Here is a 27,654-nt window from a genome sequence, read left to right as displayed (position 1 = left end):
CTCTCCTCCCCTCTCCTCATTCCCTCTGCTCCTCCCCTCTCCTCCTCCCCCTCTCCTCCTCCTCCTCTCCTCCCCTCCTCTCCTCTCTCCTCCCCTCCTCCCCTCTCATCCTCTCCTCCTCCTCTCCTCTCCTCCCCTCTCCTCCTCCCCTCCCCTCTGCTCCTCCTCCTGGAGGTCACGACTCTCGCTCCTCTCTCAGTGCCTGTCCCGGCTCCAGTCTGTCTCCCTACGTGGACTCCATCTGGACCTTGCTGCTCCAGAACTGTGAGTGTCAGGAGGAGGGGACCAGGAACCTGGTGGCCGAGTGTCTGGGAAAACTGACGCTCGTGAACGCAGCACGGCTGCTTCCCAAACTGAGACAGCAGCTGGAGGCTGGTAGGAGCCCGAGGACGTCTTGTCCCCCGTACCTGAACGCTGACGTTGAGCTTCGTTCTCCTCCTCCTCAGCTTCTCCTCTGGCTCGCAGCTCAGTGGTGACGGCGGTGAAGTTCACTGTTGTGGACCATCCTGCCCCCGTGGACCCTCTGCTCGCCGGCTGCATAGGTCAGGCCCCACGGGGAGAAACGCACGTGTCACCAGATATGACACAGCACTTTTTTCCATTTGAATTTTGACTGTTTTTGTTCTTAAATGAAAGATAAATCTTTATTCCCAGTCAGGACTTGAGGGGTAAATGCGCTGCCAGCCTGGAGATGTGGTCTTCACGCTGTCTTCTGTCCATCAGGTGACTTCCTGAAGACGCTGCAGGACGAGGACATCAATGTGCGGCGAGCTGCGCTGGTGATGTTTAACTCTGCAGCGCACAACAAACCGTCTCTGATCCGTGGTCTCCTAGCAACAGTGCTGCCCCTCCTCTATAAGGAGACCCGGGTCAGGAAGGAGCTGATCAGAGAGGTCAGTGTGTGACGTCGAGCTCTGTCCTGGTGTCTGCGCCACACGTGTAATTCCACCTGAGTCCTGCAGGTGGAGATGGGCCCGTTCAAGCACACGGTGGACGACGGTTTGGATCTACGTAAAGCGGCGTTTGAGTGTATGTACACTCTTCTGGACAGCTGCCTGGACGCACTGGACGTCCTGCAGTTTCTGGATCATGTGGAGGAAGGACTCAAGGATCACTACGACATCAGGGTGGCCAGAAATCCCTCAGCACTGAATATTGGACAGAATTAGTGTGACACCAAAAGCTTCGTGTGAATCTTTCACTCATTTTCCTTGTGTGTGTGTAGATGCTAACATTCCTGATGCTAGCCAGACTGGCTACGCTGAGTCCTGCTGCTGTTCTTCAAAGAGTGGACAGACTGATAGAACCTTTAAAGGCCACTTGCATGACCAAGGTAACAAGATGAACCACAGGAAACACACCCTAACCCTAACAGGACTGGTAATGCAAACGTAGCTTCGTTAGAACTATTAAGCTCTTTTGTAAGAATCCAGTGGTGCGTACAGGTGTGAATGAACCTGTGACTCCACCTCTGCAGGTAAGAGCCGGCTCTGTAAAGCAAGAGTTTGAGAAGCAGGGAGAGCTGCGCCGTTCAGCCATGCGTGCTGTCGCCGCCCTGCTGGCTGTGCCTGAGCTGGAGAGAAGCCCCAGCATGGCTGAATTCGCCAGCCAGATCAGGAGTAACGTGGACATGGCCTCCATCTACTGGAGCATCCAGGGTGGAGAGGGAGGAGGCCCTGAAGGCACCATGGATACGAGCTAGAAGACCCTAATGTTTTATACAACAATGGATTTAATGTTCTTACATAAATAAATAAAAAAACACCTCAACTTGTGAGACACCGGATGTTCGTACGAGCGTCTGCAGCATCTGCTCAGGAAGGTTCTGATGATGGGACGCACATTAGAACACGGATGTTGCAACATTATTGTCACGATTAACTAGGTCCATTAATTAATGGACCTGTATAAACTCTTAATACACACACTCGCACAAATACACTCTATATAGTGTAAACACAAACAGTTCGTATTATTAGTATTATTAGTCTTTTCTATATTTTTCATGTAGACTGTGAGCCGTTGCAGTTATTACCGCGGACCACAAGGTGGCGGTAGTGCGCCGGTATAACTCGCTACCGCCGTAGAAGTTCAGAGAAGAAGACACTTTCAATTAACTTTATTGCTAAAAACTTTTAGGCGAGTCTCAAAAATATTCAAAATAAAATCAGCAGTTTAAGAAAATAATTGATGTGTATGTGTAAAAATGCAACAAATTCACGCGATAAGCAATTAGATTAATTAGAAACGAATAACTTCGACGTTTCCTGGCAGGTGAACAAAGTTTAAACAAAACCTTTAAAGATCTTTCTCACTTAGGTGAGATTTAAGCAGAATAAACCGATTATGTCATGAGTTTGTAATCAATCTTGGGGTGAGTAATCAACACATTATTTTTTATCTTGCAATAACAGAAACATGATAGTTTGTAATATCTTCCAAACGTTAGTCATTTGTGTCATAAGGGAAAAACCGCAACTCACAAATATTCTAACAATCAGGTTGTGATAAGTTACATCATATTTACTGGAATATTATTACTTTGCCCGGAAAGTATCTCCGTATTTAAATTAATGCTTCTGGGCCTTTAAGCAGCAATTGTGAGGTGTAAGAACAGTCTAAGGAAGCGCGTCTGCGGCCCCGTGCGTGGCCCCGTGCGTGGCCCCGTGCGCGGCCTTATGCGCGGCCCCTTGCCTGGCCCCCTCTTGGCTCTCCTTAAAGGCAGCAGGGGGGTTTGTGGGGAAACCGGCTGTGACGTAAATGGTCTTCATTGCAGTTGTTGGATCGTGCGTGTGGGGGCGCTCTTGTATCTCCTCGTAGGCAGCTTCCTACATAAAACATGAATAACTCCGTTATAACAGGAGCCTCTTTCTGGGTGGAAGGTGCTGTTTACCTACCTCTGGGGTGCTCTCTTCTTTATTCCGGCTCTTTTTTAACCCTGGCAGGAAAAAGGTGAATTCACTTCTGACACATCGTTTAAATCGCTGTGATCTGTGAGGAGCAGCCTCGTCTGGAGTGAGTAAAGGTTGAGAGTCACCAAACACCGGCGTCAGCGGCCGCCTGGCAGGTGACCTGGGGACGGTTTATTGTCTTAGATGTGTTCAATTATAATTAACAGGTTGTCTGTGAAGCCGTGATGTCGGGGAGATGGAATCATGCATCATAAACAGCCAAATTCTTGTATTTTCCAGTTTGATGCAGCTAAAATGCTGCTTGTCCAACAGTGAGGAGGAGGAGGGGGTTGGTGTCTCCCCAGGACCCATCCCTGGCCGGTTTACTGGTCTCAGGGTGGACGAAGCTCTCAAATATTTCATTTTCTGAGACAGAACGGCTGCAGGTTGGGAAGCGTCTTACATCTGTAGAGGAGCAGCAACACCAGCAGCAGCAGCGCTCCACAGGTGAGTGCCATCAGGACAGGGAGCCAGGAGTCGCCTGGAGGAGCAGAAACCACAAGCTTCTGTCAGAATCGTGCGTTAGCAGGGACCAACGCCACCAAACCAGGGAAGGGAAGTGGGCTGGTCCAAACCAGCCTTGGGACCAGCAGACGAGCACATGAGCTGTTGCTCCTGTGTTGTATTTTAATAGTGTGTTATAAATGTTTCCATGACAACCTTTTGTTGCGGGGTCTTTCTCAACAGGGCGGACAGTCGACGCGCTGGTGGGACGAGTGCGAGCTGCTGAGGAGAGAGGGTGAAGGGTCATGTGACTCAAACAACCAGTTGTGTGTCTGACACCTGCGTTCTCACCTGTGCTGCTCTCCTCATCCTCCACCTGGATGGAGATCTTCTGGAATGCTGCTCGCGCGGCGAGGCGTTTCTCTGCGCACCAGTACACGCCATTGTCACGCGAGGACACGCGGCTGATGAAGATGTTGAAGCCGTGTCTGGTCTTCTCCAGAGTGAAGGAGCCGTTGGTCTTCTTGGGAGATTGTGTTCCTAAGATCTCCTCACAGGTGTCGTTGTTCTCCTTACAGAAGAAGAGGCTCTGCCTGGGGTTTTGGTTCGGATACACACACCTGACCGTTGCTCCAGCTGCTCTTCTAACTGTTTGAGTCTGCGTTAGCTGGCTTCCTGCAAAAAGAGCCAAGACTCCGTCACCTGCACGCGACTGAGGACGGCGTCTGGACGGTGCGATCGAGTGTTGAGGAAGATGCCATCAGATTATTATTTCACTCTGAAAAAAGGGGATTAGCAGAGCATCCATGTAGCAACGCTGAAGCAGGTTTGGCATCAGGCTGGTCTGCCCAGAGTGAACATCACACCCTGCATGGAGGTGGAAGAACCAGAGCCCACGGGGGGGAATGAGCTCCGAAGCACCAACCAAAGGATCAGCATAGAGTAGTAGAAGGCAGAGCAGCATATAGGACTGCATGGAGTCATCAAGAGTGACCAGGTAAAAAAGGCTGGGATTAAATGGTTAGTAGCAGCAGTAGTAGCAGCAGCAGCAGTAGCAGCAGCAGCAGTAGCAGCAGCTACAGTAGCAGCAGCAGCTACAGTAGCAGCTACAGTAGCAGCAGCAGCTACAGTAGCAGCTACAGTAGCAGCAGCAGCTACAGTAGCAGCAGCTACAGCAGCAGCTACAGTAGCAGCAGCAGCTACAGTAGCAGCAGCTACAGCAGCAGCTACAGCAGCAGCTACAGCAGCTACAGCAGCAGCAGCTACAGTAGCAGCAGCAGCTACAGTAGCAGCAGCTACAGCAGCAGCTACAGCAGCAGCAGCTACAGCAGCTACAGCAGCAGCTACAGTAGCAGCAGCTACAGTAGCAGCAGCAGCAGCAGCTACAGTAGCAGCAGCACCTACAGCAGCAGCAGCTACAGTAGCAACAGCTACAGTAGCAGCAGCAGCTACAGTAGCAACAGCTACAGTAGCAGCAGCAGCTACAGCAGCAGCAGCTACAGTAGCAGCAGCAGCTACAGCAGCAGCAGCTACAGCAGCAACAGCTACAGTAGCAGCAGTAGTAGCAGCAGCAGCTACAGCAGCAGCTACAGCAGCAGCAGCTACAGCAGCAGCTACAGCAGCTACAGCAGCAACAGCTACAGTAGCAGCAGCTACAGTAGCAGCAGCAGCTACAGCAGCAGCAGCTACAGCAGCAGCTACAGCAGCTACAGTAGCAGCAGCAGCTACAGTAGCAGCAGCAGCTACAGCAGCAGCAGCTACAGCAGCAGCTACAGCAGCTACAGCAGCAGCTACACAGCAGCAGCAGCAGCTACACAGCAGCAGCTACAGCAGCTACAGCAGCAGCAGCTACAGTAGCAGCAGCTACAGTAGCAGCAGCTACAGCAGCAGCAGCTACAGCAGCAGCTACAGTAGCAGCAGCACCTACAGCAGCAGCAGCTACAGTAGCAACAGCTACAGTAGCAGCAGCAGCTACAGTAGCAACAGCTACAGTAGCAGCAGCAGCTACAGCAGCAGCAGCTACAGTAGCAGCAGCAGCTACAGCAGCAGCAGCTACAGCAGCAACAGCTACAGTAGCAGCAGTAGTAGCAGCAGCAGCTACAGCAGCAGCTACAGCAGCAGCAGCTACAGCAGCAGCTACAGCAGCTACAGCAGCTACAGCAGCAACAGCTACAGTAGCAGCAGCTACAGTAGCAGCAGCAGCTACAGCAGCAGCAGCTACAGCAGCAGCTACAGCAGCTACAGTAGCAGCAGCAGCTACAGTAGCAGCAGCAGCTACAGCAGCAGCAGCTACAGCAGCAGCTACAGCAGCTACAGTAGCAGCAGCAGCTACAGCAGCAGCAGCTACAGCTACAGCAGCAGCTACAGCAGCAACAGTAGCAACAGCAGCAGCAGCAGCTACAGCAGCTACAGAGCAGCAGAGTTTCTGAAGTTTGACCTTCAGGAAGTGAAGTGTTGAAACGTGAGTCTCTTACCAAGCTCAACGTCCACTGTGCGTTTATAGCTTTTATACTTGTTGTCGTCATCATCATCATCATCATCATCATCATCATCATCATCATGGTCGTCGTCTCTCTTTGAGGGTTTTTCTGGGTAAAACTTGATCTTGTACCGTCTGCTGGACCAGGAAGGACCTTTGATGCCGACCTTGACTTCCTTCCTCTCGGTGTCATGATACAGCCGGAGGTTGCTGAAGGTTTCCCACTGGTTGAAGCTCTTTAAGGCTGCTTCGTTCACCTTGATCAGGGTGTAATTGTAGCTCAGGTCAGGATACCTGCTGCTGAACTCCAGCCATCCTCCCTTAAACCCCCTGACTACAGCGCTGTCAGAGCCTGAAGATCTGGGAGGAACTGTCCGTCAGGACAGCAACAGGTCTGAGAAACAAGAATAAACGTGGCTTTTCTATCATCTTCTTACCTGTGAGCAGTGAGAGGAGAAGCAGGAGGAGGCTCTTCATCGTGGATCTCTGAACAGTTGCTGCGTTCCCTCCCAAACGTCTCATCTGTGTGTCAGAACCGCTGCTGTTCCACAGGAAGTGAGCGATCGTGGGGGCAGAAAGGTGGAGGTTCTGACCTATGTCATCAAAGAATAAAAGCAAACCTGTTTCCTGGATCTGTTTCAGATCATTCTGCTCTCCTTTTATAAAGATGACATCATTCTGCTTCAGCATAAATTCCAGCTGTGAAGCCACAAATAACCTGCTGAAGATCCACGTCGACCCTTTTTAGGACTCAAACCAAAATGGTTGCCACCCAGCAACATCCGCCATGCAGTCAGTTACAGCCTCGCTCCTGGTTTCCGTGGTGACACTCGCCAACCTCTCCTAATGACAAATGCAGGAACTTGTCTGGTCTTGGCTTGAAGGTGTATTGAAACGATACCTTCACCAGTTATGAGCAGCTCCCACCAGCAACTGGAGGTGAAATTCAACTGGGAAATTCCAGCTGAATCTGTGCTCCAGAGTCCTGTTGGGTTCTGGTTCCTCCTGAAGCAGGAAGTGAACTCAAATCAGGAAACTGACGAAAGGTTTTGTGACACAATTTCCCAGATTGGGTGAAGTTGAGACATCTCCTGTCTCTCCGTCTGTCCTGCTACACCTTCACACAGACAGGATCCAGAAGCTGTTGGTGCTACAGGTTAAAACCTCAAATCTGAGTCAGTCTTCCTGACTAATAACATCGTTGACCCCCTCAGGGGTCTGACTCTGGGATCTGATGGTTCTGGAAGCTGCATCTTCTGCTCCAACAGCAACAGGGAGCATCGCTGGATGTCTGCGTGATTACTGGGATCAGCAGAAGATCTGCTAAAGATCAGGGCTTTGATGGAGGGAGGGCACACACACACACACACACACACACAGGGTCATGTTCAGTGGTCCAGGCAGGCGGTTCTGAACGCCAAGATGATCCATCTGGAAGGATCATCTCGGCGTTGATGTTACCGACTGTAGCTTGTTTACGTTGGGATTTAAAAAGCTGTCAGGAACTCATCCTGCCCAGTGCTCACGAACCAGGCAGTGACTGGTCCACACTGGTGATGATGTGGGGTTAGAGGGTTAGGGTTAGGGTTAGGGTTAGAGGGGGTCAGGGTTAGAGGGTTAGGGTTAGAGGGGGTTAGGGTTGGGGTTAGGGTTGGGGTTAGGGTTAGAGGGTTAGGGTTAGCGGGTCAGGGTTAGAGGTTAGGGTTAGCGGGTTAGGGTTGGGGTTAGGTTAGAGGGTTAGGGTTGGGGTTAGAGGGTTAGAGGGTTAGGGTTAGCGGGTCAGGGTTAGAGGGTTAGGGTTAGAGGGTTAGGGTTAGAGGGTTAGAGGGTTAGGGTTAGCGGGTCAGGGTTAGAGGTTAGGGTTAGAGGTTAGGGTTAGAGGGTTGGGGTCAGGGTTAGAGGGTTGGGGTCAGGGTTAGAGGGTTAGGGTTAGCGGGTTAGGGTTGGGGTTAGGGTTAGAGGGTTGGGGTTAGGGTTGGGGTTAGGGTTAGAGGGTTAGGGTTAGCGGGTCAGGGTTAGAGGGTTAGGGTTAGCGGGTTAGGGTCAGGGTTAGAGGGTTGGGGTTAGGGTTAGAGGGTTAGGGTTAGTGGGTTAGGGTCAGGGTTAGAGGGTTAGGGTTGGGTTAGGGTTAGGGCCCTTGAGCTTCAGCAAACATCAGTGAAGCTTCACAGCTTCTCAATCAGACGCTTTTCTGCCCTGTTTGGTCAGTTCCTCCTGTCAGTGGAAGTGGGAGATGTTTGTGATTGTTCAGTTATCAGTCAACCATGTGATGGAGGAAGTTGGGTGGTATCAGGTGGAGCCTGACAGCTGGAAGAGCCCAGGAACACGTCTGTAGTGAGAGTGTTGCTTCAGACTCTGACGCACTTCGGGATTATTTTGGGCCTTTTTGCTGGAGAACATTAACTGTTAAAGATAAAGATAATTACAGATTATCAGCTGCAAATCTGAAACCAGCTCGTTGGTCTGACGTTATTGTTTTTTCGGGGGTTGCTGCTCTGCGTAGGCGTGCTAACGAGCGTTTCAGAGTGTGATTAGCGATGTGGCCTGGTCCATCACGTCGCTGCTGCCCCAGCAGGTTAACACACGAGATGATTGAGCTCTTTACATCAGTGGGGGCACATGGAGTCAGGTCCTTTAACAATAGCTTCACAAGATTTTCATCATCAGTAGAGCTGAACATTACAATTAAAGACAAATTACGGCTCCTATTTTCTGACTGCTGTGGTAACATGTGGTTACTGATCTGTCCGGCAGGGGGCAGTAATCTGCCTCATCACGTGATTGACAGCAGCAGCTCAACAGCAACCTGAGATGAAGAAATCTTTGTGTCATTTTCCCTCAGTGATGGTAAAAGTGACTTGATTGTGAGACACGTGCAGCCTTCATTAGGCCAGGACGGCCTTCACAGTAACGACGTCCTGAGTGTGATCGGAGCCTTCAGACTTCTTCTGAGATGCAACATTTATCTTCATCTTTTCTCCCTCCGTCACTCACACAAACACAGTGAGTTCACACACTCAAATCTCTTTATTTTCAACATTCAAGAGTGAAACTGCTGCTGAAACGTGATGAGGTCACGTGGTTGATGAAGGGTTAATAAGAAATAAACAAGTTTAGAGCTAAAGGGACAAAAATAAGATGGAATGCCCACGGCTGAAACAAAATCCTCCAATCCAAAAAAGTGGTCCGTTCCCACAGAGAGAGGGCGAAAGGGCTTCTTCCTGACTGGTGCGCCCTCATTCATTCCTGGTATCAGCCTGAATCCTGGAGGCTTCACCTCCATGACTGGTGTGAACGTGTTGAAGGGGAGCAGGGACGGGGGCTCCAATATCGCTCCTCTGCTCCGGACCCTCCCTTCACTCCCGTTCCCATGAGAATGGTCTCCAATTTGGGGCAAAAGCCACTCTGAGCAACATCTCCGCCCTCCTCCAACAGACCAGGAGGCAACGGTTAGCATTGCTATCAGAGCAACCAGGGGGACGGGAGGTGTCCAGGACACAGACAACTGGACCCACCAGGTCCACGTCAACAGCTGCTTTCTGGGGGTGTCAGAACCAAATCAGGAGATCATCAATCAGCCCGAGGCTGAGACGGGACCGCTCGCCCTCGCCCGCTTTACAGGAAGTTAGCATCAGCTGCTACCTTCGGTTCATTCAGAGGTTTAACGTTATTTGCTGTGTATAAACTGATATTGTGGTGAATATTTTTATAAAATCCCGTGATCAAAGAAGTTTAGCCAGAAGAAATGATGCAGGATGAAATCCCTTAATACACGGAGGAGCTCTCTCTCTCTCTCTCTCCCCTCCTCTCTATCTCTCTCTCTCCTCTCTCTCTCTCTCGCTCTCTCTCTCACTCCCCTCCTCTCTCTCTCTCTCCTCTCTCTCTCTCTCTCTCTCTCTCTCAGCTTTCTCTCTCTCTCCTCTCTCTCTCTCTCTCTCTCTCTCTCTCTCTCTCCTTCTTTGCTTCAGTCTCAGAAAAGCTGCAGATTAACCATAAAAGGTCTTCAGCGGTTAGATGTTCTGCACCATTTTCTCATTTCATATCTAATCTGTGGTCACTTTTCTGCCTGCTGCCGGGGTTTCAGGCTCATTTACGCCCCCCCCCCCCCCCCCCGCTGTTTCTCGTTCCCTTCTCTCTCCTCTGTCAGTTGCTCCAACTTTAACCTGCAACTTTCCTGACTTTTGACCTCAGATTTCATTGATGGGCTGAAGAAACACCTGAAATCTTTCATTTGAATAGTAAATAAACTCTCAGAAGCACGTCGTATTCTTCCTTCGGTCCTTCCACCTTTTCCTGGTGCTCTGAGCAGCGAGTCTCCCTGGTGTCTCCGTCCTTCCAGCCCTCCCTCCCTCCTCTCCTCCTCTCCCTCCTCTCCCTCCTCTCCCTCCTCTCCCTCCCTCCTCTCCCTCATTCCTCCTTTTCTCAGATAAGGGGAGCAGCAGCGTTTCTCTCTGGTCACTTCTGAGGCTGCAGCCTCCACAGAAAGAAGACACAACTCTTGATTAAATGATTACCAGCTGGATTTGACTGACCTGCAGCTGTGACCTTCTCATCTTCTCCTTTTTGGGTCCTCGCCGTCCCTCGTCTGTGACCCTGGGGTCTGTGAGAACACAGAAGACAGCTGGATGTGAGGACAGGTGCTTCTGTTGGTTGCAGCTCCTGGAGGAAGAGCAGCAGACGTTAAGGAGGCTCCACGGGTTCAGACCTCATGGTTTGACTCACCCCACATCTCCTGACCCTGACAGAAGCAACGCTGGTGTTGGGGCGGAACCATCATGGTGGGCTTCAGCTGCGGCCAGAGCTGGCTGGTGGTTCTGCTGCTCTGCACGCTGTGGGTCCTGGCTGACGCCGCCGCTGTTGGACCAGAACGAGGAGGGAGAAGCCAGAGAAGAGGAGGAGGAGAGAAGAGAAGGAAGCTGCACCGTATCCACCATGGAGAGTGCAGCTACACCTTCGTTCTGCCCGAGCTGGAAGGCTGCCAGGCAGGAGGACCCCCACCACAGCCTGAGCTGCATGGGGGCTCTCGCGGCGGCGTCCAGAGAGACTCGCCCCCCATCGACGGGGAGTGGTCCGCTCGGAAACTCCAGCACCTGGAAAGCAAGATGGAGAACAACACGCAGTGGCTGCAGAAGGTAAGGAGCTTCTCCTTCTCCAGAGGAGGCGTCGGGTGACTTCAGAGACCTTCTTGTTCCGCATCACATGGGTCAAACCTGCTGCCTTTCTGGTCCCAACAACGTCCCTGAATCCACATCAGATGGTTCCTGGGGATCCGCTACAGTAAATGCAGAAATAGTCCATTTTGCTTTAGTTGAGCGGCCGTGAGACAAAGGTGTGAAGCCATCGTTGACAGCTGAATCCTGCAGGTGACCTGCTCACGTCCTGGTTGGTGTCTCCATCATCTTCAGCCTTGTGCTGCTGAGGAGGCTGCGGTGATTTGGGTGGTGATGTTGCTCTGTGGAATCAGATTAGAGAAGGAAAACATTTGGAAAGAACGGGAGTGTCCGTTCATCATGGTGAGAATATTTAACAGGTTCCAGAGTAACAGCCTCCACAGCAGGAACAAAGCTTCTGTCTGAGGATCCTGAATCATATTCCAGACACGAGGAATGTTGAGTGAACAGCAGCTTTATTTACCTTTCTGCACGTTCAGCGGATCCATCACATCTACAGCGAGGAGGCCGACACTTTAGCGCCAGGCTGGGTGGGATCTCTGAGGGAAGCAGATGTTTAATGGAGCTTTAAACAAACAAGGAAGTGAAAGAAATAAATTAATGACATTAATGTAGATCGAATATAACAGTTGAAAAACTGCTCTGTTTAGTTTATTTCCATTCATGAAATTTTAGACCACTTGTTTTTCAGCAGAAGCCCCTCAAAAGCACGACTGTAAACCTTTGACGGGACAAGTTGGACTGCAGAGACTTTACAGACTTTACAGACTTTACAGCGTTTACAGACTTTACAGACTTTACAGTGTTTACAGACTTTACAGACTTTACAGCGTTCTATTTCTCAGGTTTGGATTTATGAGACTTTAATCAGCATTAATCTTCAGTGAACCTTCACTGGATTAAAAACACTCAATTTTTTAAATAAGCTTACTGTGAGACAACAGTCGTGTGTGTGTGTGTGTGTGTGCGTGTGTGTGTGTGTGCGTGTGTGTGTGTGTGTGTGTGTGTGTGTGTGTGTGTTATGTGTGCCACCCACAGTGCTGATGCTCAAAGGGTCGAGCCCTGATCTCAGGTCAGCCGCTCCCTGACAGAAGACAGGAGTGACCTTTGACCTTCAGGCTTGGGTGGGGCTGCCTCTAATGGCCCTGATTGGTTCCCTCAGTCCTCTCGTGCGTCTCCGTCCTCTCGTCTGAGCTCTAATTCAGTTCAGGCAACAGCCGACCAGTTTTGTCTCACTCACCCACAACACGGGTGACGTCACCAGACGTCACGTCACCCCCACGGTGAAGGTGTTATTCTCATGCTGACGGGGGTTTGATGGGATCATCGCCCTCTTTGGTAGCTGAGACAAACTCTATTCTTAGAGAAGCTTCTGTAGAAATGACGCTGACGCGGACGTGAGCTCTGTCTGGAGGGTTGTCGCTCGCTCTCTGATGAACTCTCAGTCTGGTGCGTGTGTCCGACCTTCCTGTGGACTGGACCAGCTGCTGGACTGGACCAGCTGCTGGACTGGACCAGCTGCTGGACTGGACCAGCTGCTGGACTGGACCAGCTGCTCGACTGGACCAGCTGCTGGACTGGACCAGCTGCTGGACTGGACCAGCTGCTGGACTGGACCAGCTGCTGGACTGGACCAGCTGCTGGACTGGACCAGCTGCTCGGACTGGACCAGCTGCTGGACTGGACCAGCTGCTGGACTGGACCAGCGGTCTCCTGCCTCTGCGAGCGGTCCCCCACAACATGGGGACATTTAAAGTTCCCTTCAGCATCTGTGTTCCCAAATGTCCCTCCGTCCTCCCAGGAAGTCACAAATCTCAGAGCTGATCTGCTGTCGCTTCACCTGGTACCTTCTACCGAACAGAGGTCGGCGGCGTGTCAGCAGCACCTGCTGCAGCTTCACACATGGCTGCAGGTCCAGGACCCGAGTCAGGCTGGTGCTAGCTAGTGGTTCTGTAGCCTTCTCACATTGCTGAATCTGCCTTTGAACAGCCAAAACAGCTAAATTCACCTGGACCGTTCTCTGGTCAGCTGACCTCAGTTTGACAGGTTGTGTTTGGAATCAGGATTCGACCTCGATTGATTGTCAGGGCTGATTATTACCATGGCAACACCCCCCATGATTACCTGTCCCTCATGATTGTCCTGACTGTGCTGTCCCTGTCCCTCTCCCTGTCCCTGTCTCTGTCCCTCTCCCTGCCCCTGCCTCTGTCCCTGTCCCTATCCCTGTCTCTGTCCCTCTCCCTGCCCCTGCCTCTGTCCCTGTCCCTGTCCCTATCCCTGTCCCTGCCTCTGTCTCTGTCCCTGCCTCTGTCTCTGTCCCTGTCCCTGTCCCTGCCTCTGTCCCTGTCCCTGCCTCTGTCTCTGTCCCTGTCCCTGCCTCTGTCTCTGTCCCTGTCTCTGTCTCTGTCTCTGTCTCTGTCCCTGTCCCTGTCCCTGCCTCTGTCTCTGTCCCTGTCCCTGTCCCTGTCTCTGTCCCTGTCCCTGCCTCTGTCTCTGTCTCTGTCCTGTCCCTGTCCCTGCCTCTGTCCCTGTCCCTGCCTCTGTCCCTGTCCCTATCCCTACCTCTGTCTCTGTCCCTGTCCTTGTCCCTGCCTCTGTCCCTGCCTCTGTCCCTGTCCCTGCCTCTGTCTCTGTCCCTGCCTCTGTCTCTGTCCCTGCCTCTGTCTCTGTCTCTGTCCCTGCCTCTGTCCCTGTCCCTGCCTCTGTCTCTGTCCCTGTCCTGCCTCTGTCTCTGTCCCTGTCCCTGTCCCTGTCTCTGTCCCTGCCTCTATCCCCGTCCCTGTCCCTGCCTCTGTCCCTGCCTCTGTCTCTGTCCCTGCCTCTGTCTCTGTCCCTGCCTCTGTCTCTGTCCCTGCCTCTGTCTCTGTCCCTGCCTCTGCCTCTGTCCCTGTCCCTGTCTCTGTCCCTGCCTCTGCCTCTGTCCCTGCCTCTGCCTCTGTCCCTGTCCCTGTCTCTGTCCCTGCCTCTGTCCCCGTCCCTGTCCCTGCCTCTGTCCCTGCCTCTGTCCCTGCCTCTGTCCCTGTCCCTGCCTCTGTCCCTGCCTCTGTCCCTGTCCCTGTCTCTGTCCCTGCCTCTGTCTCTGTCCCTGCCTCTGTCCCTGCCTCTGTCCCTGTCCCTGTCCTCGTCTTGGCCTCCTGCTGAACTTTGGTTCCAGCCTAGTTTAGTGTTCTGCTGCATGACTGAGTCCTAATGGACCGGGCCTGCTGAGGCAGCAGCGCCACCGTGGTCCTATCAGACACTTTGATGTCCCCCCTGGACGACAGAGAGAAGCTGAAGCTGGACGCGTCCGATCAGACAGGATCCCCACATGGAGACCGGTTTCTTCAGAACATCATATTTGAGGCAGAGGGAGCAGCTGAAGTTCTGATCAGGAGGAGCCGGGATATGGATCAGATCCACAGCTTTGATGTCTCTCAGCATCTGTCTGTCCTCTGAAGTCTGTCCATCAGTCTTTGTGAAGAGGAGAGTTTGGCCTGGGACAGCCGGTATCTGACCTTGGATCCATCGTCCTCACGTCTCCACATCAAACGGACCCCCGCCGCACTAATGACCCCCTAATGACGGCCATTATCTGCACGCTGCCTCCTCCCCTCTAAACACAGCGGCTCGTTTTCAGCTGGTTGGAACTAAATCTTGTTCTCCTCCAGTAGCCAAAGTGGACCAAAAGGTCCTGGAGCCGTATGGACGCACGTATGTCCCCGTTCCTGATGACTGAACCCACCGCTGGATCTCTGCTGGTGCACCATGGGTGACATTTATGATATATTTAAACAGTCCTTCACCTAAATAAGTGCTGACGTTGGACAATGAAGCAGTCAGTCCTGCTGTGGGTCCAGAGGACCAGAGGACCAGAGGACCAGAGGACCGGAGGACCAGAGTACCAGAGGACCAGAGGACCAGGGGACCAGCGGACTAGAGGACCAGAGGACCAGAGGACCAGAGGACAGAGGACCAGAGGACCAGAGGACCAGAGGACCGGAGGACCGGAGGACCAGAGGACCGGAGGACCAGAGTACCAGAGGACCAGAGGACCAGAGGACCAGAGTACCAGAGGACCAGAGGACCGGAGGACCAGAGGACCAGAGTACCGGAGGACCGGAGGACCGGAGGACCGGAGGACCGGAGTACCGGAGTACCGGAGGACCGGAGGACCGGAGGACCGGAGGACCGGAGGACCAGAGGACCAGCGGACCAGCAGACTAGAGGACCAGAGGACCGGAGGACCAGAGGACCAGAGGACCAGAGGACTAGAGGACCAGAGGACTAGAGGACCAGAGGACCGCTGGCAGATTCCCAGCTGTGGGATCCTCTGGAAGCTGGGAACAGTTGGGAATGATTAGGGGTTCCCGGGGAACATCGGCTGAGTGTTGGGGGAGAGTTTCACCGCAGGTTTTATTGTATGTGAGGCGGCTCCAGAGGTTTGACTGATGCTGATTTATGATCTGATGGGGCCAAACTCTGACATATTAGCAACAGATCTATAAAAAGATGAAGCTGAAGGCATAAAAAGCAGCACTTCTACAGGAAACGGCCTCCAGGGGAAGTGGCTGTGGTCACGGGGGGAGGGGGGGGGGGCACGTTTCTGTGTGAACGTTGTTAAAATGAGCCCAGTCCTGAAAGAGTCCAGCTCTGCTGACCCAGGAACCACCTCTGAGACGCTGCTCTGTGCCAGGCGTCCTGTCAGAACAAGCAGCCTTTTTGGACCGTTTAGTCCACCGAACCAGATCACTGCCTCTATTTTAGCTCAAAGCTGCTCTTGGTTGCTTCTAAAGTAAACTGAATATTTAGGAACCGCACTGGGCCCAGCAGCACCGGTGAGCTGGAGAACTGATGAGCACAGCAACACAATGGACGTCGTCTGGGCTGGACTCTAGCCTCCTGAGCAGTTACCAACAGTATGGACCGGTTCCATGGACCAGTTCCATGAACCAGTTCCGGTAGGGACCAGTTCCAGAAGGGACCAGTTCCATGGACCGGTTCTGGTAAACAAATATCATGAGGGCATCTGATGCTGATTGGTTGCTGATGGTGAAGAATGTCAACGAGCTCCCGGAACCTTCTCAGATCACGTATCTGGGGCCCGTTATCGTGGACTCTGAGCACATGTGGCTCCTCTGCTGGTACTGAACCGTTCAACTTCCACGTAGAGAAGAAAAGGATCAACTCAGTTTAGTGGAGTTTCTTTTGAGTGGAGGCCAGGTCGCCCCCCCCCCCACCCCCCCCTGATTACTGAGCTCTTATCCCCGATCTGAAGCTGCCTGTGGTTGGAGGCACGTTCCAACCGAGCTGGTGCAGCAGGACCAGAACATACATGCAAAGGTAGCAAACTTCCCTCGCTGAGGATCTTTGTGATGGACGTCCCAGTGACGGTCTCTTCTGGCCCAGCAGTGATGAACAAAGGGGGGCCAGGGGCCCCTGGAGCCCCCGGGGCCCCTGGAGCCCCTCAGCTGTTCCTACACCACTACTGATGTAGCATAGAAGCTAAAGATGAAGCTAAATAGATCTGATGAGGAGCTGATGTGGTTCCTGTGTTCCTGCTGGTAGAGGCTCTGATCACATGACAACTTCTGACAGTTTAAAAACCATTTGTGCACGTGTGTGTGAGTGTGTGTGAGTGTGAGTGTGTGTGTGAGTGTGTGAGTGTGAGTGTGTATGTGTGAGTGTGTGTGTGGTGTGTGTGTGTGTGTGTGTGTGAGTGTGTGTGTGTGAGTGTGTGAGTGTGTGTGTGAGTGTGTGTGTGTGTGTGTGTGAGTGTGTGTGTGTGTGAGTGTGAGTGTGTGTGTGAGTGTGTGTGTGTGAGTGTGAGTGTGTGTTAAACAGGGCATTGTGTGTTTACACCAGCACACACACTTCGGGTGCAGCTTCTCCTCCTTTGATGATCTGATCTCCCCCAGAGAGTTTCCTCAGTTTAACTGGGGCTGTGATGCTGCTGGGGGTGATGCTACTGGGGGGTGATGCTGCTGGGGGTGATGCTGCTGGGGGTGATGCTGCTGGGGGTGATGCTGCTGGGGGGGGGGGGGGGTGATGCTGCTGGTGCTGCTCCTCCTGGTGCTCCTCCTGGTGCTGCTCCTCCTGGTGCTGCTCCTCCTGGTGCTGCTCCTCCCTGCAGCTCTGCTCTGTGCTGTAGGACTCTGGGACTGGACCACTGGCTCCTGGTTTATGTGAGAGTGGAACCTGTCCAGAACCTTCACTTCAGGCTTCAGGATCAGATGATATTAATCTGGACGGGGAACTTTAGCTTCCTGGGAACGCCTCCGTTTCCTGGTTTAGGTTCACCTGATGTGTGAGTGCAGCAAACCTTCTCTGTCTCGTCTGCATCTACAGGAACCATCACATTTATTGATCAAAGCTGCCAGAAAACCCCAGTTTTTCAGTTTGAGGACAGCTACAAACGCTGAGTAGAGCTGGAGGATGCAGGTTTTCGGGTTCTGATCATCAGGACTCGGATGGTTTTCCTATTTCACTCACTAGAATTCTCATTTAGTTGGTGTGATGCCCCATATTTCTACCCCCAAATCTGAGCTGTAGGAGGAACGACACACTCAGGATCAAAGATCAAAGCTAGTTCAGCTCTTCACCAGCAAAGCTTCAAAGGACAAATGGACAGGAGGAAGAATGAGACAGAAGGAAAGAGACATTTATCTAAGGTCAAGAGGTCACAGACTTAGTCCAGCAGACGGGCTGTTATCGCATGTGTGTGTGTGTGTGTGTGTGTGTGTGTGTGGTGTGTGTGTGTGTGTCTGTTAAATCGACATTCATCACCTTAAATTGGCATCATGGGAGATTCCAAGTTGCTGTTAAAGACAGAGGGAGGACAGAGTGGTGGGGGATGAGAGACGATGGAGAGATGGAGGGTCAAAGATGCAGAGATTCCCAGTGAACCACAACCACACAGATTCTTTGGTTGTTTCTCATTCACACACACACACACACACACACACACACACACACACACACACACACACACACACACACACACACACACACACACACAGGCATGAGGCCAATCTTCAGAGTCACTGAGATCTTCAAAAATTCCCAAATTCAGATGTTTCTGCTGTTGCTCAGTTTTGTGGGGGCGTCAGACGGCCCTAATCTGACCACGATTTGGTCATAATCCGATCATAATCCGATCATAATCTGATGATAATCTGATTATAATCTGACCATAATCCCATCACAGCCTGACCACAGTCGTACATCTGAATTCTCCTCATATTTCTCTTCTTTCTGCTGTGACGACTGCAGTGAGCACAATCCAGACGTTCCAGGTGTTCCCTGGCCCCGCCCACTTCATAAATCACGCCGTGCCTCAGAGCGTTGCTTCGGTCATGATGGAACCTGTGAATGAATCTATGCTAACGCATGCTAACTCATGCTAATGCTGGAGGAGCCGTGTTTCTGAAGTCTTGGCTGTCCCCTGCTGTCCGCCGTTGTCACGGTGACCACGTGGATGAACAGTCATGTCAGTCACGGTGGTGTTTGGGTCAGCGACTAGAGCGGCCGTGGGGACGTGGGGAGCGTTGGGCTCTGGGATGAGACGGGACCACACAAGAAAACCAGACTCTCATTACCTGCATGTGCTAATGTGTTTTCTATGACAACAAACAATCCCGTGTTTTATGAAGTATTAATAACTCCTGCGCCAGCGTGTTTGAACAGATGGAGCTGGGCGGAGCCTCACCGCTCGTCCTGGGGTCTCATGTTTGCTGTTCATAATCTCACATCTGTCTGATGGACGGGCTCACGCTGGACGTGTGGACCCAGCGAACATCTGTCTGGCACCAACAGCCACGGCAGCAAAGTCAGACGCTTGACCTTTGACCCCACCGGCCCGCTCACTGTGTCACCGTGTGACGTCTGTGTGTTCCTCTTCCTCTTCAGACTCTGGGCTGCTGACAACGCTACAACGTTGTCTGTCGCAGATGTTGCGTAAGTAAAGTGAAGTCAAGCTAAAAGCGGATCACAAACACGAACCTTTCTCAGTTGAGGGGGGAGAACTGGACGCGACTTCAGTATTTATCAGATTCCTGTTACATAAGAGATTTTTATGATTACAGATTGTTTATGCAGCTTTTTTAATTCGCTGACTCGTGATTTTAACTGAGGAGGAAGAAAAACAACGTTTGAATCCAACAACTGACGTTTAACGTTCACCTCAGCATTAATGAGATGTGAGAATTTGCTAAGAACTTTGACTTGATCTGAACTTTCCTCAGACGGGTGAAAGGTCCTGACCTGATCTGATGGAAGGGGTCACGTGACACGTGAGGGAGGCGTGTGTCTGGCAGGAGTGTGAAGGAAGCAACAGCAGCTCCAGATGTTTGAGGCTTGAGCTGTAAAGCTGACCTGAGTCCATCTGCTGCTCCACCTGGTCCACCTATCGAGCTGGACCTGATGGACCAGAAGACAGAACCAGGAGTGAAGGTCATCCGAGGTATCGGGTGAAGAAGACGACCAGCCCAGAAGGTTCAGCCTGAGGCTGAGGCTCCTTCTGCTGCCTCAGAGACTCCGACCAAAACAACGGGACACGCTGCAGAAAACAGCCGCCATGTTCTCATCGGCCAGCTGCCGTCGCCACGGAGACCATCGACAACATCAACGTTTATGTGAGGCGAATCAGCCTTTTCATCCGTTTTAATGCAGGTTGAGTTTGAAAGAGTTAGACGAACATCATTCTGCTTCCTGTTGTGGAGGGAGGAACGTTAAACCACCACTGTTGGTGACTCTGGACGGGACGGACGGTCGCTGGCGCGGTCCCAGCTGGACCTTCAGCATCACTGGTACCAGCAGATATCAGCAGATATCAGCAGGTCCTGGAGGAAGAGCTGAGGAACGGGGAGCAGAAGAGCTTCAGCTCTTGTTTGACCGGCACCTGGTGACCCGACGGGCTGCAACTCTTCAGTGGAGTTTGGAGTTTAACTTTAAGAATTTCACAGAACTTCCTGGATCAGCGGAGCCGCGTCCAGCCCCTCGCTGACCTTTGCCGGGCTGAAATCCCAACGTTCTTGCTGCACTTGTTACCCCAGATCCATATCAGCGCTACTTGCCTGTGCGTCAGCCTCCTTCTGGAGGCTGTTTGGGGGCCCGGCCCCCCCGGAGTCGCCCAGAGGGCCCGATCAGAGCGCAGCCGACATGTGGTTTGAGTTAGCGTCTCAGGGCCGAGTGGTCCAAACGTGGCGTTGCCTCCAAGCACCCGCAGCTCGTGTAGGTTCTAATTATCTGTGCACGACCAGCTAATTGTCCCTGTGTGTGTGTGTGTGTGTGTGTGTGTGTGTGTGTGACCGTGCACGGAGCGTATATGAGTGTTTGTGTTCGGCAGGAAATGAGGGTCGATCAGGGAGTCAGCACATTGAGCCTCTGGAGACTCAACAAAAATAACAAAAGAACGAGCAGAATCTGTTTTTCTCTTTGTTGCCAGGTCTTCAATTCTTTCCTGACATTTCTGGCTTCTTTCCCTCTTCAGCAACATTTGTGTGAATTTACAGCCGCTTCCTGCAGGTGGCGCCGTCGGTCCCCACGGGGCCGGCTGGTCCTCGGAGGACCGTGTGGTCGAGGGACAGCGTCCACACGGCGGAGATTAGTCCCATCAGTCGAACCATCAGTCGTTTTCTGATTGAAGACAGCAACGCGTTAATCTGAGGCTGGAATCTGAACCTAAACACAATAATCACAATAAACACGATAATCACAATAAACACGATAAACACGATAATCACGATAAACACGATAATCACGATAATCCTTCCGTAACGTTCGCTGGGTGTCAAACGTGAGTCACAGCAGAGTCGCCGAGCGTGAAGGAATAATGGCGCCGATAAAATCACGCAGTGAAAACGCGGCGGAAGCGGCACATCAGCAGCACATCTGTCAGACTTCAGCCATCAGAAAAACAACACTTAGGCCAGACGGACGTCCCCACTCGTCTCACTGCATAAACAAGGCGAGAGACAACACGTCCAACACAGACGGGTACAAGAAACAGACCTTTAACCCAGAGCAGCAGCTGCTGAAGCCTGCTGTGGGACAGTGGTGGTCCAGGGGAGGGGACAGGGGAGGGGACAGGGGACAGTGGTGGTCCAGGGGAGGGGACAGGGGACAGGGGAGGGGACAGGGGAGGGGACAGGGGACAGTGGTGGTCCAGGGGAGGGGACAGGGGACAGGGGAGGGGACAGGGGAGGGGACAGTGGTGGTCCAGGGGAGGGGACAGGAGAGGGGACAGTGGTGGTCCAGGGGAGGGGACAGGAGACAGGGGAGGGGACAGGGGAGGGAACAGGAGAGGGGACAGGGAAGGGGACAGGGGACAGGAGAGGGGACAGGTGTCTTTGACTACCTGCCGTCTACAAACCATAAAATCTGAACCCCAGAGAGGAGCTGAAGCTCTCTGGGAGTTGAGCGTCCCTCAGAGAAGATCTTTGTCTGGAGACGGAGGGTTTGTCCCTTCTCGTGCACAAACACTCTGAGACGTGTTTTATTTTAATCATCGCATTGGAGCATTTTCAGCGATTGCTATGAAAATATTTTGCTATTCTGCTGATCCCAGTTCACATCGGTGTTTGGAACAAAGTGATGAAAAGGGTTTGATGACGGAACGTTGGGATCATTGGTGAGCTACACCAGACCTCATCACATGGTCTCCACGGTAACCGCTCACCCCGCTGGGACCAATCTGTTTGTTGGTGTGTGCTATATTTACCAGCTCCCAGTAATCTGGATCCCGAAGACGTGGGGACCGGCGGAGCGCTGCGGGTAGATTATTTATTCGTCAGAGGTCAAAGGTCACGGTTCCGCCCTTGGCATCGGCTGTTATTCCCAGAGCTGAGGAGTCCTGGGTGGTTCCAGTGCTCCGAACATGAGCCTCCTCAGTGTTGGACTTTCCAGTTAGATGACGTGTTGCTCTTCACCTCCACCAGCTGGAGAACACCGTTCAGAGGAGCATCCAGCAGGAGGCGGCCAGCAGCCCCCCACATGTCCTCCACAACCACACCGCCGCCATGTTGGAGATCGGGACCAACCTGCTGACCCACACAGCGGAGCAGAGCCGGAAACTGAGCCTGGTGGAAGCCCAGGTGAGACCGGTCCCACCCGGGCAGCGGCCTGGGTCCCACTTTAACTTTGGTTCTGTCACCAGATGCTGAACCACACGTCCCGGATGGAGATCCAGCTGCTGGAGAACTCCCTCTCTACCAACAAGCTGGAGAAGGAACTGCTGCTGCAGACGTCAGAGCTCAGTCAGCTCCGGGCCAAGAACAGGTGAGTCCACCTGTCCTGCTAGAGTTCCTGGAAATGGTACCTGGAACCTTTCTAGTGTGAACTGTGTTCCTGTCGTTGGTGCTCCTCTGCCCTCGTGATGTTCCTCCAGCTCCTTCAGCTGGTCCTGCCCGTCTGGCCCAGCTTTCAGGTCCAGTCCCACTCTGCGTGTTAGTTGTTCGGCGCCAGCGATTCGGCGCTCTCAAACAGGTCGTTCGCCACGATGTTCACGTGCCAACAGTTGTTGCCCTGAGACACGTGAACATCTGGAGGCTCAATATTTTCATCTGAGCAGCAGCTGTAGGTCCAGAACAATGTGGACCCGTTTAGACCCAGGCGGGTGAAAGGAGAACCTTCGTCCTGACAGACGTCATGGAAACGTCCAGCTGCCTGATTTCACCCAGGAACAACACAAGTCAATGATCCATGACGTGCACGTGAGAGTTCCACGTGCACGTGAGACGGAGGGAGGGGGACGGCTTAGAACCACCGGTTGGCTGCAGCTTCTGCTGCTTCGCCGATGCTGTGGACCCACACAGGTTCCTGTTTGGGTTCCTGGTCCCGGGCGTCCCCACCCACAAACGTCCCGTCGGGCTCAGACATTCAGACGCTTTCATCTGCGTTTCAGCCACCTGGAGAGGAAAGTTCAGAAGCTGGAGACTCAGCAGAGGGGAGAGCTGGAGAGCATGAGGGAGGAGAAGAACCGGCTCCAGGTACCGTGCACCAACAGAACCGCCCTGCTCACGAGGGCCCAGGTCCCCGCTCAGAGGTCATGTGACTGGTTTGTCTCCAGTCTGTGGTCAGGAACCAGCTGGCAGCCATCGAGGCGCTGGAGCTGCAGCTCAGATCCGCCAGCAGCAACAACACGGCGCTGCAGCGGCAACAGGCGCAGCTGATGGAGTCCGTGCACACCCTCATGCACATGGTCACCACGGCAACTGGTCTGTTCCGCCATCTCGACTTGAACTTCCCAAAAGTGTCGCGTGACTTCCTGTGATTTCTTGTGTTTTCAGGGTCGCCGCCTCAGATCCAGCTGTGGAGGGACTGTGCAGATGTTTCCAAGGCTGGTCACGCCGTCAGTGGTCTGTACCACATCTACATCAGCAACAGATCTGAACCTGTGCAGGTACGACCCACCTGAGCTCCAGACCGGTCGATGGCGGCTAACAGCTTGTCTCTCTGTTCCGTCCTCCCGCAGGTCTACTGTGACATGGAGACCAGTGGCGGAGGCTGGACCGTTGTCCAGCGGCGCTTTAACGGCAGCGTGGATTTCCAGAGGAGCTGGAGGGAGTATAAAATGGTCCGTATTCAGTTAGGTTTGGGCGAGATGATCGACTAATCAATCTGATTATAGAGAATAATCAGATTATTGTGACTCGAGTGTTTGTCGGCATCTGGTGGCTGTGCGGAGAATTACACCGGAGCAGACCGTAATTTCTTCTGGCTGCAGGGATTCGGGGATGTTCTGGGGGAACACTGGCTGGGGAACGAAGCCCTGCACCTCCTGACCAGTCAGGGTCAGTATTCTCTGAGGGTGGAGCTAAAGGACTGGGAGGGAAACTCCGCCCACTCTCATTATGACCGCGTTACATTGTCCAATGAGAGACAACAGTACAGGTACCAGCACTGCACCATGTAGTTTAGATGAACTCCGCCCATGTGGGGCTGCTAAGCACGACTCCTCCCTCCCTGTCAGGTTATATCTGCGAGGTTACAGCGGCTCGGCGGGCAGGCAGAGCAGCGTCGCCTCCCAGGGGGCCGGTTTCAGCACCCGGGACCAAGACAACGACAACTGCGATCATTGCAAATGTGCTCTGATGCTCACAGGAGGTAAATTCATGACCTCCAGACCGAGTCAAAGCAAAGCTGTGAAGCCAAAAGACAAGAACCACCTGCTGAATCAGAACTGTTGTGGTCACGTTGCTTTGGTTCGGATCCCCTGGAGGTCTGATGTGGAGCTGATGGCGTGAGCTGCTTCTGACCCCCATCGTTCTCTCCATCAGGTTGGTGGTTTGATGCCTGCGGCTTCTCCAACCTCAATGGTATTTACTACACTGTGGGCCACAACATCAGGAAGCTCAACGGCATCAAATGGCACCACTTCAGAGGCCCCAGCTACTCCCTGCGCTCCACCTCCATGATGGTACGACCCTATGACTTCTAACACCCCCGTGATGGAGTGACCTTCAACCTCAGGACCCTCCACGGTTGCTGTGGCCCCCCCACCTCCACAACATTATGATCTTGTCAGTCGTCCTCCTGAACATCCACGTGAACCATCTGGATGTTTCTGACTTCAGTGAAACCCTGAGAGTCACCTGTCCTGGTCTTCATGGTGTCTGTGGTCAACTTACTCATGTTCAGAACCACAGATGTGCAGAAAACCAGCGAAACCCCTCTGAGATCCAAATATTCATCTATTCAAAGTCTGAAGAACAGAAAGAGCCTTCAGTTTGGAAGGAAAGAGGGATTTGAGGCTTCAATCTTCTATATTTTCAGAGAAAAGGCTGATCTGCTGCTGAAGGAAGCAACAGGTTGTTCTCCTTCAGAGGACACAAGGAGTTGCCCAAAGTGGACGAACGACGTCTCACTATGTTAAAGAAGACTGACACAGTTGTCATAAATGCATTATGCTTTTCTATTATTGTTCAAAAATCAGTCATGCTGACTGATTTTTGAACGATGAATCATCTGTCAAGCAGTCAGATTATTTCTTTGTTGTATGTTAAAATGTGTTTAATCCGTTACACACTCAGCTGGTGGAGAGCTCAGCTGTCAGGCCGGGTGATGGTTCAGCCCAGTCCGTTTGTCCCAGGAGCGCTGCCCAAGATAGTGACTAAATCTTCTTCTACTGCAGCCATCCACCAGGGGGCGTTCCAGGTGTTTTGAGTACACATTGAAGAGCTCTTAGATCTTCTTTGAACCTGCCATTATGCTCAGTAGATGTTTAAAACTTAAAAATATCTCTTTTCTGATATTCTGGCACTGAAGGTTTTTACAATACACTCCTTCATAACTCCATCTATAACTTTAACATTACACACTTCAGAGGTAAAGATCAGATTACGTTGTTGAAAAGCACTTTATGGAACAAGTGACAACAGGCTGTGATGGTGAAGGCTGTCATTGCTGCATGTCTTGTTTTTTAACCTTCCAAGTGTTGCAAACAGTAGCATTTCACTTTTGGGGAAATGAGTAGATCGAGGTGTTCTTATTTTATTATTAGTCTTGTCAGCTAGCGACAAACTGCAGTATTTTGTACAATAAAATATGTTTTAATAAACAGTCTTAGGTCTGTGTCATTTGCCATCTAATCAGCATTAGAAAATGTAACGTTTAAAAAACACGTTTTTAAAAGAAACAAGACTCTGCGTTTGTGTTTTGATGAAGATTCAAACGACGGTAACTGTAATTAACGGGACCTCTCCAGCCTAGTTTTGAGTTCGCGTTTCTGCGCCGCTAAGTTTGTCCCTGCGCAGACGCCGTAGCGCCCGGCTCTTCCGGTAGAGGAAGCGTCTGTTAGCGAGCTAGCTGTTAGCGGATTCTGTGAAGGTCGTGTCTCCCGAGTGTGAGTATTCCTCTGATGGATGGAAGTCACTTGCGAGTCTTTAAGGAGCAACACGCTGTAGCTGTTGCCGAGTGCACGTTTTCTGAAGGTTTAATGATTTCATAGCTTTTGCTGCTTTCTGTTTAAATCGTTAGCGGTAGCTGTTAGCTGTGTTGACCTAGCCGTGCTGCGCATTACCTTAGCTCGCTACTGTTGTCCTGAATGGGTTTAATCATGACTTATTCTTATGATTTAGGACCAAGTACACGGGTAACATACGCTGTAAATACCCGGGTGTTTGTCATTGATGTATTATGGATGCGACGAAATCGTGACTTTGGTGCCCTAGTTTGACCCCAGTCACGGAACTGTTTCCAGTCGTTCCAGTTTTGTTACACTGATTTCATTAAAGTCCTCCGTGATGTGTACATGAATCGCTATTATGTGTGTAATATAATATAAGTTGTTGGAAACACGTGGCAGAAGGTAAAGTTGTCTTTAAGTCCAGTAGAAGGAGGTCATCGGCTGCAGCAACGTTTAAAGGCGGATTTCTCTCAATCACTGATTAATCTTTCACATTTTCATCACAACACTTTCATCTAACAGTCTTATTCGACTACGAAACCAAATATTCTATCGACATTGTCTAGAAAAGCGTTTTCTTCATGTCTGTAGACGCACGTCGTTAAATGTTGGAGTTGATATCCAAGAGAATAAAGAAGAGCAAATATAGATCCAACATAATCCTAAACGTGGATCAATTAATGTAGGAATCTAAATTAACGACAGGCTCAGATTATCACCATTAGACACAAAGATCTTGTAGTAATGTCCTGGGATGGAATTCTGTAGGTAGAAGAGTGAGCAGGAGCAGATTTCCTCTGATTCTGGGGTCAACGTGCTGACCTGGGATACTTCTGACCTATTTGCCTTTTTTGCTTCCCCTCCAGATTGTGAGCCATCATGTCTCTGCCTAAACCCGTGATGAGGGGGCTGCTGGCCAAGCGCCTGAGATTTCACCTGCCCATTGCTTTCGGCCTCTCACTCGTTGCTGCCATCGCCTTCAAGGTGACAGAATCATTTGTGAATCTAAAACCATTCCACTGGGGGAGATGCTGTCATAGAGCCTCGACCTGAACTAAAAAACGATGACTCTGTGGGGGAGACGTACAAAACCTGTGAATAAACCTGCCTTTTCCTAACAGTACACAGTAACGGAGCCCAGGAAACAGGCCTACGCTGACTTCTACAAGCAGTACGATTCTGTCAAGGAGTTCAATGCCATGAGGGAAGCCGGTATCTTCGAGAGTGTACGTCCTTCTGGGGAGTGAAATCGGTGAGTGTTGTCACAGAAACATCTGCGCACAAGTCATAGAGAAGATGTCCTGAACATTCCAGACTGAATCCCATAATACTCTGCTCTTTTCCATCTTCAGCTCTTCTGCCCCACCATCCATTCCTGGTCTGAGGATGAGTTCCCCTCTCTCTCCCTCTGGATGTTATTTACTGGTCAGGTGTGAACCTCAACATGCTTTTTTGTTCCTCTAAATAAAGAATTCTATTAATGTAAAATTTCTCCAGTTTTGGTTCATTTTCTCAGATTTAGGCACCAGATTCTCAGCTCATCTGGGGTTGTGGTCTGATGCTGGCTGATGCTATCAAGGTTTATTTGTCACTGTTTAAAAAAAGATTTGGCTTGTGTATTAATGGCCTTGATACTTTATTATTAAATGTAATCATACCAACTGTTTGTAGTTTCTTATCCTTAATCTGTGGTTTGGGATGATTTATAGGAGAAACTGAGATATTTGA

At 51.7% G+C, this 27,654-nt stretch overlaps 4 protein-coding genes across 13 annotated transcripts in view; 3 read left to right on the top strand and 1 right to left on the bottom strand.

Moving 5' to 3' along the window:
• LOC130523782 (cullin-associated NEDD8-dissociated protein 1-like) overlaps positions 1–1,777 on the top strand; it is a 9,148-nt gene extending 7,371 nt beyond the window's left edge. The window contains 6 exon segments of the mRNA XM_057029314.1: positions 200–375; positions 447–542; positions 724–893; positions 963–1,127; positions 1,226–1,333; positions 1,478–1,777. Coding sequence (XP_056885294.1) covers positions 200–375; positions 447–542; positions 724–893; positions 963–1,127; positions 1,226–1,333; positions 1,478–1,702 — 940 coding nt within the window. The 3' untranslated portion in view covers positions 1,703–1,777.
• A 328-nt stretch (positions 1,778–2,105) lies between these two features.
• LOC130523786 (ATPase family AAA domain-containing protein 2-like) lies at positions 2,106–6,874 on the bottom strand. 9 transcript variants are annotated; one of them, XM_057029327.1, is made up of 8 exons: positions 6,312–6,874; positions 5,870–6,244; positions 3,747–4,070; positions 3,612–3,677; positions 3,355–3,432; positions 2,894–2,938; positions 2,707–2,824; positions 2,106–2,560 (listed from the first exon to the last, which is right to left on the bottom strand). In XM_057029327.1, the coding sequence occupies exons 1-8, from the start codon at positions 6,562–6,564 to the stop codon at positions 2,524–2,526; spliced, it is 1,296 nt and encodes a 431-aa protein (XP_056885307.1). In that variant the 5' UTR covers positions 6,565–6,874; the 3' UTR covers positions 2,106–2,523. The 9 variants fall into 9 exon arrangements, with proteins under 9 accessions (XP_056885307.1, XP_056885305.1, XP_056885306.1 ...); XM_057029325.1 differs by having other exon boundaries at positions 2,106–2,647; positions 2,684–2,828; positions 2,898–2,938; XM_057029326.1 differs by having other exon boundaries at positions 2,707–2,828; positions 2,898–2,938.
• A 3,419-nt stretch (positions 6,875–10,293) lies between these two features.
• angpt4 (angiopoietin 4) lies at positions 10,294–25,578 on the top strand. The gene is made up of 10 exons (XM_057029317.1): positions 10,294–11,006; positions 21,959–22,114; positions 22,177–22,298; positions 22,924–23,008; positions 23,089–23,236; positions 23,309–23,421; positions 23,494–23,595; positions 23,746–23,912; positions 23,992–24,125; positions 24,299–25,578. Exons 1-10 carry the CDS (start codon positions 10,650–10,652, stop codon positions 24,457–24,459), a joined length of 1,545 nt encoding a protein of 514 aa, XP_056885297.1. The 5' UTR covers positions 10,294–10,649; the 3' UTR covers positions 24,460–25,578.
• Positions 25,579–25,711: 133 nt separating this feature from the next.
• LOC130523788 (cytochrome c oxidase subunit 6C-1) lies at positions 25,712–27,414 on the top strand. Of its 2 annotated transcripts, none has more exons than XM_057029331.1 (4): positions 25,712–25,863; positions 26,793–26,910; positions 27,048–27,178; positions 27,279–27,414. In XM_057029331.1, the coding sequence occupies exons 2-3, from the start codon at positions 26,806–26,808 to the stop codon at positions 27,171–27,173; spliced, it is 231 nt and encodes a 76-aa protein (XP_056885311.1). In that variant the 5' UTR covers positions 25,712–25,863; positions 26,793–26,805; the 3' UTR covers positions 27,174–27,178; positions 27,279–27,414. The 2 variants fall into 2 exon arrangements, with proteins under 2 accessions (XP_056885311.1, XP_056885312.1); XM_057029332.1 differs by lacking the exon at positions 25,712–25,863 and adding an exon at positions 25,933–25,951.
• Positions 27,415–27,654: the final 240 nt, after the last annotated feature.

This window comes from Takifugu flavidus, chromosome 4, assembly GCF_003711565.1.
Source record: "Takifugu flavidus isolate HTHZ2018 chromosome 4, ASM371156v2, whole genome shotgun sequence".
NCBI classification, from domain to species: domain Eukaryota; kingdom Metazoa; phylum Chordata; class Actinopteri; order Tetraodontiformes; family Tetraodontidae; genus Takifugu; species Takifugu flavidus.
Note: the sequence above shows the minus strand (reverse complement) of the source record. Positions and strands in the feature narration are given on the sequence as shown.

What these genes read in the sequence shown, in the direction of transcription:
- LOC130523786 (XM_057029321.1), bottom strand. Translation starts at nt 6,564, where the DNA reads ATGCTGAAGCAGAATGATGTCATCTTTATAAAAGGAGAGCAGAATGAT. An exon ending in CACAGTGGACGTTGAGCTTG is followed by an intron (nt 4,071 to 5,869) that starts GTAAGAGACTCA and finishes CTCTTTTTGCAG; the next exon opens with GAAGCCAGCTAACGCAGACT. An exon ending in GGATGAGGAGAGCAGCACAG is followed by an intron (nt 3,678 to 3,746) that starts GTGAGAACGCAG and finishes CTCTCTCCTCAG; the next exon opens with CAGCTCGCACTCGTCCCACC.
- LOC130523788 (XM_057029331.1), top strand. Translation starts at nt 26,806, where the DNA reads ATGTCTCTGCCTAAACCCGTGATGAGGGGGCTGCTGGCCAAGCGCCTG. An exon ending in TTGCTGCCATCGCCTTCAAG is followed by an intron (nt 26,911 to 27,047) that starts GTGACAGAATCA and finishes TTTTCCTAACAG; the next exon opens with TACACAGTAACGGAGCCCAG.
- angpt4 (XM_057029317.1), top strand. Translation starts at nt 10,650, where the DNA reads ATGGTGGGCTTCAGCTGCGGCCAGAGCTGGCTGGTGGTTCTGCTGCTC. An exon ending in CAGCTCCGGGCCAAGAACAG is followed by an intron (nt 22,299 to 22,923) that starts GTGAGTCCACCT and finishes TCTGCGTTTCAG; the next exon opens with CCACCTGGAGAGGAAAGTTC. An exon ending in GCTGGAGGGAGTATAAAATG is followed by an intron (nt 23,596 to 23,745) that starts GTCCGTATTCAG and finishes TTCTGGCTGCAG; the next exon opens with GGATTCGGGGATGTTCTGGG.